Raw genomic sequence first — 12,923 nt, forward strand, 5'->3', positions numbered from 1 at the left:
CATTGTCTGTGCCACAGCCAGGCATAAAAATGGCTTTTTTCCACGAGTTGGTAGCTCTACTCAACAACCAAAAATCCGTAGCCTCCTTTTGCTCTGGTATTTTGTTTAATTCACTTGTTTAATCAATCATGTTTTATTATTAATGTTTAACGTTTTATGTGTCATTCTTAACTGTCACTGTATGTCATGTTGTCACTTGTGGGCGGAGCACCAAGGCAAATTCCTTGTATGTGAATTCCTTGTATGTATTGTATATATCCTTGGCCGTATTCATTCATTCATTCATCATACATTCATTCATTCATTCATTCATTCATTCATCATACATTCATTCATTCATTCATTCATTCATTCATTCATATTGCTGTCCCGGTTAAGATCAACAATAATTCCAGGATCTTCTAGTATACATCTACATGGGGAAATGCCTTTGAATACCGAGCTATTGTAGGAATAGTTTCCAATATTACAGCTAAGCTGTCCATTAGACATTATCAGCATTTATATTATCTGTGCAGCAATACCTCTAAATATTATGCCATCTTATTAATTATTATAACTAATTATTTGAATCTCCACATTTATTTTAATAACATTTTTGAACTCTAGAAGAAAATATAATTTTGTTTTTAAAAAAATCTTGGAGTACAAAGAGTAAGGATATGCACATTTTGACTATTATGGAGAATATTATTTCTTTCTGAATAATGATGTGTACCTAACTATGACAACTTTGTAATAAAGAGGCAGAAACTATATTGCAATATTAATAATGATCTTGTTAGCACATTCATGCTATACTGTACTTCCAATTGCTCTTTTCATAAAAAGCACAAATTGCGGGCTAATTTCGTTGAATGAAATGGTAGACTAAAGGGGCTGTCCCACTTGGGCGACCTAATTCGCGAGTTTAGAACAGTTTGAAAAAATGACATGTTGAAGACCTCCTTCGACTATGTAGAAGACCTCCTTCGACCTCCTTTGATTATGTTGAAGACCAGCTTCGACTAGCTATAACTAGCTACAACTAACTTCGGGAAAACTGGACACCGCGTAATGGAGAGTGAAGACGACCTCCTTCGACCTCTCTTCGACTATGATGAAGCCTATCGACGACTACCTTCGACTTTCTTTGACTATCCTTGATTACCTACGACTAACATGCCGACCTACTACGACTAAACCTACGAGTAAAAAAAGTATCGATTTTTTCCATGGCGACCTTGTTTTATTTGCGTGCATTTTTTAACACATTTTTAAAAATGACGCGACCTAGCTGAGGCCTCGAGTACGCAGAGACCACTCTCGAGCATGAAGGAGAATTGCGAAGACCTCCTACGACCTCGTGTCGACCATGCTGCGAGTATGAGTCGAGGGCAAACTCGCCAGAACCCGCGGATTAGATCGCCCAAGTGGGACAGGCACTAAAAGGAATCATTTGTGAACATATTCATTGCTTAAATAAATAGTTTAATTTTAGCTAAATGTTACTTAAATTATTACTTGGATCAACTTTAAAACTTCAATCTGTACAATTTACAAATGTGGTGATTTGATTTGGAACAAATAAAAGATAATTATATTTAACTTCCAGATATAATGTTAGTTACTTAAAGAGAATGAGCTGTAGGCCACAACTATCATATTTTATTTGGGATGCCTCAACTATATACTGTTGCAGTGAGCTGTTCCCCAGCAACAAATTTAGACTCCCAAACCAGCATCTTTCCTCAAAATTGTGTCCATAACACAAACAGGGATCTAATTTTAGTGGTTTCACCCATTATATGACAAATATTTTAGTTTAGGGATACAACGGAAATAGGCCCCACGGCACACCGAGTCCACGCTGACTAGTAAACCCCGCACATTAACGCTGTTCTACAGTCTAATAGTCTAATATGGTTATCATTAACAATAGAGACATACTTAAAATTGACATAATTATTATCTGCATTCCTTTATTTGTGGGAATCAATGGCAGGACTTTATGTAAACTGAAAAGTACTATAAAAACTTGCAGTGAAATTGGACTACTGAGAGTGATCTGGAGACACATTTATGTATTATTATGGGGGTCTCTCATTTATCTGCATCCTTTAGCAAAAGTGGGATTTTAGTTTAGTTCAGTTTAGAGATACAGATCGGAAACAAGCCCTTCGGCCCACTAAGTCCACGCCGATTAGCTATCCTCGCACATTAACGCTATCCTACGCACACTAGGGACAATTTTACATTTATATTAACCTACAAACCTATAATTCTTTGGAGTGTTGGAGGAAACCGGAGATCTCAGAGAAAACCCACGCAGTCACAAGGAGAACGTAGAAACTCCGTGCAGGCAAGCACCTTTAGTTAGGATTGAACCCGGGTTTCTGGCATTGTAATACAGCAACTCTACCGCTCCACCACCGTGCCACCCTTATTCAGAATACTTATGAATCCTTAGTCAGGAGAGGATTAGTCAGGAGAGGAGTTTTCATAAATGAGAGTGTTCAATTCTAACTATCTATTTTGATTTAAAAAAAGTTAAAACATGTTGATGATCCCTTCCTTTACAATACAAGCCAATTCCACCTGGGAAACTGAACCTCTAAGGTTTGCTGAAGTTTATAGGCAAGATCTCAATCTGACAAAACCATCCGATGATATACAGCAGGATTCACCCAGGATTCACAAGCATATCTAAACCATATACAACTGGAATCTAACATGGTCATAGTTCATTAGTTAGTTCACCATGCTAAGGTTTTGCTTGTAACGAGAGGTCACGATTTGCATTTACATTTTATTGACTGGTGGTATATCATTCCCTAAAAAATGAGCACATTTTGCAAAAAGAACAGTGAGACCATGCAATACCTCCATGCATTGTTTTTAAAATTCAAACACTAATTTTATAACATAAACAGTGTGAGTCCATGAAATAATCCCTTTACAACTAATATCTACATCTCTAGAAATGAAATTCTGAGCAAAATGCTCAGTATTTTACAGTCTGTAGCTAAATCAAAATGCTTACTGAAAGACTTCATTCCAACTTATGAATGATACAGTATTGGCTTCAACAAGGCTGTCTTTAACAAGGTCAGATGAAGACCTGTTCTATGGCATGTTGCTTTATGGTGCTGAGAATCGCATTTCTATATTGTACAAGATACATGTGGAAATGCGCATCGATAACGAGTAAGTCCTATTTGTTTCTTATTAATACATTAGAGGTTGTTAAGACTTTTAGAACATGGCAATTCAACATGGCTGCTATTGTGACTTTAAATGCCAGTGCATGGAGAATGTTTCACTCAGAGCACCATCCATAAAATACTTGAATCGTTAGGTGTCATTTACAAGTCCAATGCCTGTTACTTGGTAACTTTTGGAGCAAAGACAAGAGTTCGTAACTGAAGCATCCATTTTCCACGATGTAACAATTTACATCTGCATTTTATAGATAATTTAAAAAATGTACGTGCCCCTTGCAAGCAGTTTTCGTTTGTACCTGGTATATTATCACAAATCAAAGATCCTTTTAATGATGACCAATGCCTGAGTTTCTTGATTCTCGAGAAACTCTGCACATTTCACTTTAAATGATGACCAGACATTTAAAATCTTTTATCCCACCATATCCCAACCCATCTTAATCATGTTCCTTAAGGCTCAGTACATGCATAGACTATGTTTACCTTTATATGCATTGTAGGTCTCTGAATTAATTTTACACAGCTCCACATTGCCATATTGAAACAATAATGTCATGTCTTCAATTATAAGGCATTGCAAATATGAAATTATAAATTAAAAAAACAGAATTTGACAGCTTAAATTAGCTCCATGTGAAGCACTCCCCAAGCAAGTAAATATCCTTTAACAACTCAACACATGTAACGTCAACACAATGCCAAATAATGTCATGGAAATAATGCATAAAGTGTGTAAATAATTTGTTTCCACAGTGAAAAATTGTTCAGAGGATTAAGACTTACATACATTTACAAGTGCAACTGAAGGATACAATAGAAAATGGATAGTTGCTACCACCCAATTTTGTGGCATGATTTTACCCCATCGTGTTAATGCGATAAGGTAAAAGTGAAAGGTGGTATAACTGAGAGACTGGTACAATCACCCCAAATAGTCCTGGCATCAGTTGCCATGATTACAAGCATTGAATTCTTTTAACAAATATAATGGAAAAATATAAAACTGATTTTTAGTTAACCTCGCAAATACTCGTTGTGGTTGGATGGTAACACTAGTGGCGAGGCAAGGTCAGCAAGGTGCACAAGCCATAATCTCATTTAATTTCATATCCAGTCAGATATCAAAAATCCACATTATTAAAAAAATCCTCAACTTTGTTCTTCACTGTCTTGTTGGTGGACCATATTTCCATGTGCGTCAGCAACATACCAGCACCTTATTAAAGAAGTTATTCTTTATATGTAAGCTTAGACATGCATGTCTGCCCTTATCAAGTCATTGCCAATGTGCACATAACTGGATAGATCTAGGCAGTGAGTATGCTAGACAAATATATATTTTTTGTCCTTTTAGCCCATGGCTGCTGAAATCAGTATTTAGGTTCTCTTCTGCTGGCATAGATCGCATTATTCCGCACCAGGAATCAAACCTGGCACCTTGTCCAAATTCCATCGGGTCACTAGATCACAAAAATAGACCGCAGATGTACCCTGACCCTTGCTAACAGGAACGTCATGTTCCTTCTCCATAGAGAGGCGACTGCATTTGGCAAACATATCTGAAGCTAGCTTATCAATACCCGGAAATCTGCTTGTGGCGCTCTCTTGCCATCTAGTTCATTTTCTCCCCTTTCATTGCAATAGCATCATGTTGCTGCCAAAGTAGGCAGTTGAGTGGGTAGCATTCTCCTGCCCTAATGCTGGGAATCCAGTGGGGTCAGGGACCACATTAGAGTTTCCGCCTGTTCACACAGTCATTCCAGTCTGAAACTGAGAACACTGAGTTGGGAAAGGTGCTGCGCTCAATCAAGGTCTTACACAGAGATCCACTCTGGCCTACTTGACGTTCTAGATCTCCGAATTAGTTATTGCATAAAGCGTAACGTGGGCATTTTGACTGATGTTCCCCTGAGAAACTTCCTACTGAATACCCCTGGTCAAATGACAAGAAAAGATTCCTTAAATGCATTATCTTAAATCAACCTATAAAGTCACTTTATAGGCATTCTTCCTTGTCTTCAGAGATGCTGCCTGACTCTTGCACAGTCATTCCAGCTTTTTGTGTCTATCTTCAGTTTAAACCAGCATCTGCACTCAAAAATCACTTCACTGTGCATTTTACAGAAAAGTCACGACTAAGTTCTGGCTAGCTTCATGTTCCAGTTGAATGGATATGTAGTCCTCTTTCTTAAGACGCTGGTGTGTGTTACAATGGCAATCACTAATTGCAATGCATACATGGCCCCGTTGATAATTTGGCACTGCTTGTTACCCTTACCAGTCGGGGCAGATACTGAAAAACCCAGAAAACCAGACCTGTAGAACTATGTACCAGTCAATCACTACTTCATATTGGCACATCATGCAAGAATTTACCTGAGCAAAGAGCTTGAATATGATAAGATGGAGACCATGGCCATTGCAATGAAATTAAATAATTAATTGTAGAAATAAAGTTTTTTAAAAAACAAGCCACTAAAACCCCTAAATGGATAGCATTAACATGTTCCTGACAGACTGCACCTTCAGTATGAGAAAAAACATATTTGATTAAACAGGACTTTAGCTAACTGCCTTTGTTAAGGGTGCCAACAGCCTTTAAATAGAATCAGCGCTGAACAAATTACCTGTCAGCTGGCAGCTAAGTACCTGTGTACTGAATTATATACGAACAAGTTTTCTCGTTGTTGAACTTGTTTCTACAATTTTTGGCACTAGTTTAATAAATATTTGAATTATTTCGATTGTTAGAAAATAATATCTAGCTATGATTACTGGAAAAGTAGCTTTGTAGTTCTATAAAAAATGTCCATTATTATTTCAAAAGATTGGCTAGTTTATCGTTTTTTTTTTAATATCTCGTATGATTTCATCCTATGCATTGGAAATGCAAAATAGAGAGACGTCACAAAACAAATGTTTACATCACTTGTGGCACAAAAACATCTTTGTAGGACAATATTTAAAGATAACTTAATTCCTTCATTTCCAATGGTTCCTTTGTAACCTAGTTTATAATCTATTGTGCTGGCTGTGCATTGATCAATCCACAGAGCTCCGCTGAATTGCGAACATTTCAGTTAAAGTAGTCCAGAGACGTTGTAGAGAAATCACATGGGGTTCGGATGATTAATGCTGTTCGTGTGGAAGGATTAGTAATGTCCAAGGGTGCACAAGGTGAAGAAAGTATTAACTGACTACAACAAAGACTTGTGGGTGTTGCAGTATGCATTCCGAGTCAAATTTAAAGAGTTAAAATACAATTGGATTAATTATTAGCTGTTAAGTGTAACACATTAACAAACCTGGACTAAAACATGTTAACAAAGAATGTTAATTAGATTAAGCAATTGATTCTCTGGTCAAAACGTTATAGTTATATATCCAATCTGCTGAAAGATTTTGTTGTACGCTAAAATAAATGTTGGCTTTTAAACAACCACATGGATAAAGAGGGAAAAGGAATTGTTTTGTCAATTTGAATCTAACCTTCCTAATAACTACCAACTCCACAAATACTGGTAGTAATGCTGTGAGTTATTCCTAAACCCTTCAAATTGAGATTAGTTTAGTTTAGTTTAGAGATATAGCATGGAAACAGGCCCTTCGGCCCACCGAGTCCACGCCGACCAATGATCTCCGCACACAAACGCTATCCGACACGCACCAGGGGCAATTTACAATTTTACCAAGCCAATTAACCTACAAACCTGTACGTCTTTGGAGTGTGGAAGGAAACCGGAGCTCCGGTGGGAAAACCCACGCAGGTCACGGGGAGAACGTACAAACTCCGTACAGTCAGCACCCGTAGTCAGGATCAAACTCGGGTCTAGGGCAGCAACTCTACCGCTGTGCCACCGTGCTGAAGGAACTGTTCAATCAGTACAACATATCACATCAGCACATGGTTATATATTAAATCATCAAAAGCATGGTTGTGATATAAGTCATTAAAATATCGGCAGTAGTTTATGTAAAACTGATCAAGCAATAAAACACACTTCATACTCTTATATGTAATAAGCTTTTAGAAGCAAGATGGGTGCATGAATGTGCATGTGTGTGAGTGTGAGTGTGTAAGTCTGTCTGTGCCTGTGTGTACACAGATGCAATACAGTGCACTACGGAGAAAATCTAGATCCACAGAATCACAAATGAAGGAATGCAATGAAGGCTTAGTCTGAATTTCAGTTTTCCTTCCTGACTCTCTGTTGTTACGTATTGTATGCTTTATGAACAGCTGAATCACACTAAGAAATAATCAGATAAAATGTTGTTTTGAACCAAGGCTCAGCATGGAAAGGTATCAGCAGAGGTTTTTTAAGTCATCGAGATTCATGATCCAAACATGGTTTGTTGGTCCACTCTTTGTTTTTAACTGCCAAGAATAAATGTCTAGAGCAAGGTCCTCCAAAACCAACACGCCCTGTTACTTTTTAAATGGTGTTAACCTACTGAAGTTCTGCCAGAAGGGAGACTGACTGCGTTTAGGCTCCGTTAGTTCATACATTGACCCCTGAGGTATGCCATCAGTGAGCATGAAGTTCCTCTGGTGGAGAGGATCAGGTGGTGCTGGGTACGAGGGAGGTAATGACCTTGTGTAGTTCACTCCTGAAATGAGAAAATAAGTCATTAGACATTGTCATTCGATCACCTGAACTCTCTCAAAATACAATATTTAATATCAGGCTAATATTTAATATACACTACAGCAGTAACATTGCATGTCAGACAGCATCCCTTCTCATGTGTCTGTACACTGTAAATGGATAGATTGTAATGATGTATTGTCTTTCCGCTAACTGGTTAGCACGCACCTCGGTACACATGACAATAAACTAAACTGATCTCTGGAGTAAAGGAATAGGTGAAATTTCGGGTTGAGACCCTTCCTCAGTTTAATCTTTGGTCTATCTTCAGTTTAAACCGGCATCTGCAGTTCCTTCCTACACAGCAGTAACATGTTGTAGTAACGCAGTGACTAGTGGGGTGCTGCAAGGCTCGGTGCTGGGACCCCAGCTATTTACAATATATATTAACGATTTAGACGAGGGAATTAAATGTAACATCTCCAAGTTTGTGGATGACACAAAGCTGGGTGGCAGTGTGAGCTGCGATGAGGATGCTATGAGGCTGCAGGGTGACTTGGATAGGTTGGGTGAGTGGGCAGATGCATGGCAGATGCAGTATAATGTGGATAAATGAGAGGTTCTCCACTTTGGTGGCAAGGACAGGAAGGCAGATTATTATTGGAATTATGTCAGATTAGGAAAAGTGGAGGTGCAATGAGACCTGGGTGTGCTTGTACATCAGTCACTGAAAGTAAGCATGCAGGTACAGCAGGCAGTGAAGAAAGCTAACGGCATGTTGGCCTTCATTGCGAGGGGATTTGAGTTTAGGAGCAAAGAGATCCTACTGCAGAATAGGGCCTTGGTGAGATCGCACCTGGAGTATTGTGTGCAATTTTGGTCTACTAATTTGAGGAAGGACATTATTGCTATTTAGGGAGTGCAGCATAGGTTCACCAGGTTCATTCCCGGGATGGCGGGATTGACATATGACGAAATAATGCGTCGACTGGGCTTGTATTCACTGGAATTTAGAAGGATGAGAGGGTATCTTATAGAAACATATAAAATTCTTCAAGGATTGAACGGTGGATCTAGGTGCAGGAAAAATGTTCCCGATGTTGGGGGGGGTCCAGAACCATTTTAAGAATAAGGGGTAGGCCATTTAGGACTATGATGAGGAACAACGTTTTCACCCAGAGAGTTGTGAATCTGTGGAATTCTCTGCCTCAGAAGGCAGTGCAGGCCAATTCACTGGATGTTTTCAAGAGAGAGTTAGATTTCGCTCTTAGGGCTAACGGAATCAAGGGATATGGAGAAAAAGGAACACATTTTGGATGATCAGCCATGATCATGTTGAACGGCAATGCTGGCTCAAAGGGCCGAATGGCCTACTCCTGCAATTATGTTTCTATGTTTCTATTAGTGGTTTAATTTCAGACCACTGTTGTGTTAGTATTGCAAATCATCAGAAACCATCGAGTGGGACAGAGGTGCAGTGGTAGAGTTGCTGGCCCCAAAAACCGGGGTTCGATTCTGACTATGGTGCTCTCCACATAGTGTTTCTATGTTCTCTCCATGACCTGCATGGGTTTTCTCCAGGTGCTCCTGTTTCCTCCCACACTCCAAAAAGACATACAGGTTTGTAGTTCAATTGGCTTCGGGAAAATTGTAAATTGTCCCTAATGCGTTTAGGATGGTATTAGTGTGCAGGGATTGCTGGCCAACACAAACTCGGTGGGCCGAAGGGCCTGTTTCCACGCTGTATCTCTAAACTAAACTAAGAGCTAATGCCGTGCCCTTCATTTGTTGCCGGGATGAGATAGAAGGAGATATTTGCGGCATTCCTTCTCTCCAAAAATGCTGCCTGTCCCGTTGGGTTACTCCAGCCTTTTGTGTCGATCCAATAGGTGGATACCGATGGCTTCTGATTGGCAATTAGTTGGACAAAGGGCAGAGATGAAAAGAAAGAATATTGGAGAATTCAATGTTCCTGCACTGGGTTGTCAGCTACTCAAGTGGATTACAAGGAGCTGTTCCTCCAGATTGTGTGTGGCTTCACTATGGCAATTGAGGAGGCCCAAAGCAGAACGGTCAGTGTGGGAATGGGAAGAGGAGTTGAAATGATTGGCAAATAGGCCTTGGGAGACTGAGCAGGTGTTTGGTTTAGAGACACAGCGCGGAAACAGGCTCTTTCGGCCCACCGGATCCCCGCATATTAACACTATCCTACACCCACTATGGACCATTTTTACATTCACCAAGCCAATTAACCTACATACCTGTATATCTTTGGAGCGTGGGAGGAAACCGAAGATCTCGGAGAAAACCCACGCACGTCACGGGGAGAGCGTACAAACTCCGTACAGACAGGCACCCGTAGTCGGGATCAAACCCGGGTCTCCGGCGCTACATTCGCTGCAAGGCAACAACTCTATCGCTGTGCCACCGTGCCGCCCATTTTGGTGAAATGGTTGTTGAGTCTACACTTGGTCTTGCCGATGTACAGGCGGCCACATCAGGAGCAATGAATGCATTAGATGAGGTTAGAGGAGGTGCACGTGAACCTCTGTCCCACCTGGAAGGACTGCTGGGATCCCTGGAAGGGAAGTGAGGAAGGAGATTCAGGGACAGGTGTAGCATCTCCAGCAGTTGCAAGGGAAAGTACTTGGGGAGGAGTGGTTTGGGTGGGAATGGGTGAGTGAACGAAGGAGTTGTGGAGGGAGTGGTCTCTGCAGAAGGCGGAAAGGGGAGTGGGTAGGAAGATGTGACTGAAAGTGGGATCACATTGGAGGTGAGAGAAATGCCAGAGTTTTTGATTAGTGCGGGTGTCAGAGGTCATGGGGAGAAGGCTGGAGAATGGGGTTAGGAGGGAGAGATAGATCAGCCATGATTGAATGGCGGAGTAGGCTTGATGGGCCAAATGGCCTAAATCTGCTCCTATCACATGATCTTATGAGAAGGATATGTTCGGTGCGGAGGCTGGTGGGGTAAAAGCTGAGGACCAGGAAACTCTGTCCTTCTTCTGTCTGGGGGGGGGGGGGGGGGGGGGGGGGGGGGAGGGTGCGACGGCAGAATTGCAGAGGGACACAGAGGAAACATCACCAATCCCTGATCTCCAGAGGTGCTGCCTGACCCGCTGAGTTACTTCAACACTTCTCTGTGTCTTTCTTTGTAAAACAGCACCTGTGGTTCCTTGTTTCTAAATTAAATAAATAACTCTGGGATAACCTCAGCCGTTTGCACGCGATATCCTTACAAATTATTAATGCCAGCATCTTACCAGACACCCATCATTTCTCACTAGGATCCAGTACCCTGAACGTATTTTCCTGGAAGCTATTCCAACATTCGATCATTATCTATCTACGGAAATATTCCTGGATGTCCGGTCTAAGTTTAGACTTTACGCTGCTTTATTTTACGTTTCTTATTTTCCTCTGAAACTTTACAAGGTTGAATAACACATGCATTTTTAAACGATGCTTCTGGCAGGAAATATAATAGGACATTTCCCTCATAAATAACACAATGCGGACTCTCATGTACATCAAAAAGACATTAATTTCTAAAGAGGGCAAATGGAAAGTCTGGAAGTATGTTTGTTTAAATTATTTCCCAATTGTTTGTCATGTGGATGGGGAAAGGTTTAGAGGGATATAGGACAAATGCAGGCAAAGGCAACCAGCTTAGATGGGGCATCTTGGTCGGCATGGATGCATTGGGCTGAAGGGCATGTTCCTGTGCAGTATGTCTCTATGACTCTAAAGTAGTTTAGTTTACTTTAGTGATACAGCGCAGATTTTGTCCCTTCGGCTCACCAGGTCCGCGCCGACCAGTGATCCCCATACACTAGCCCTATCAAACACACTAGGGACAATTTACAATTGTTTGCCGAAACCAATTAAGCTACAAACCTGTTTAAGAAGGAACTGCAGATGCTGGAAAATCGAAGGTAGACAAAAATGCTGGAGAAACTCAGCGGGTCAGGCAGCATCTATGGAGCAAAGGAAATAGGCAAGGTTTCGGGTCAAGACCCTTCTTCAGACAGACTTCTTCAGACTGTCTGAAGACGGGTCTCGACCCGAAACGTTGCCTATTTCCTTCGCTCCATAGATGCTGCCTCACCCGCTGAGTTTCTCCAGCATTTTTGTCAAGCTACAAACCTGTATGTCTTTGGAGTGCGGGAGGAAGCCGGAGCACCTGGGGGAAACCCAAACGGTCAGGGAAGAACATGCAAACTTCGTACAGACAGCACCCGTGGTCAAGATCAAACCCGGGTCTCTGGCGCTGTGGCAGCACCTCCTATGCTGTGCCACCGTGCCACCCATAATAGAAATATGGTGGGGATATTGCCAAAGGGACAATGTTGAGTAAAGCACATACCATCTGGGCATCTCAGTCCATTACTATCTCCCTAAAGAGTGCCTAATTTGGACTATATTATTTTGGGATTGGCTAAATCTTAGACAAAGAGGACCAAAGAGACTGGAAATGACGTTGTCCCAAGTGTGGCTAATGTAGTAATCACATTGGGTAATCCCCTGCAGCTGTGAATACCCGAGGTCTTTTCCAGAGTGTCACAAAGTGAACTTAAAATGATCATTATCACATTTCATATGGGGAATAGTTGAACTATCCGTTGTGAAACACTATAAAAAATGCAACTGAGTTACTAGTTTTTTTTTTTTAATTGGGAAATTTAAACTACCCACAGCCTTTCCAAAGGTTCAGCGTGATGGGATTAAACCTTTTACCCAGCATATGTGGTGTTATGTATATTCAGTGCTCAGCTTTGCAATTTATCTGCAGCATATTGTCTTGTAACCATTCTCTTCATATTCCTGCTCTTAGGCTCAAATGGAAACCTCGGGTGTCAGAGGTTATGGGGAGATGGCAGGAGAATGGGGTTAGGTGGGAGAGATACATCAGCCATGATTGAAAATGGCGAAGTAGACTTGATGGGCCGACTGGCCTAATTCTGCTCCTCTCACTCATGACCTTGTGACCTTAAGATGCAGACCAGCACATGGGGTTGATACACGCATGTCTCACTGGAAGAATCATTGGAAAAGGCACTTGTTCTCCATGTGCCCAGTAGAAGTCATTAAAATGAACTGCAGATGCTGGTCGGTACCAAAGATAGACCCAA

General features: G+C 41.0%; 1 protein-coding gene across 5 annotated transcripts in view; it reads right to left on the minus strand.

The window, feature by feature from the left end:
• Positions 1–417: 417 nt before the first annotated feature.
• The window catches only part of arhgef9a (Cdc42 guanine nucleotide exchange factor (GEF) 9a), a 270,953-nt gene continuing 258,447 nt past the window's right edge, over positions 418–12,923 (minus strand). For all 5 annotated transcript variants that reach the window (XM_055643574.1, XM_055643577.1, XM_055643576.1 and 2 more), the window contains one exon: positions 418–7,814. In XM_055643574.1, the coding sequence (XP_055499549.1) occupies positions 7,633–7,814 (182 nt within the window). In that variant the 3' untranslated portion in view covers positions 418–7,632. The remainder of the gene's footprint in view (positions 7,815–12,923) is intronic.

Source organism: Leucoraja erinacea, chromosome 12, assembly GCF_028641065.1.
Source record: "Leucoraja erinacea ecotype New England chromosome 12, Leri_hhj_1, whole genome shotgun sequence".
NCBI classification, from domain to species: domain Eukaryota; kingdom Metazoa; phylum Chordata; class Chondrichthyes; order Rajiformes; family Rajidae; genus Leucoraja; species Leucoraja erinaceus.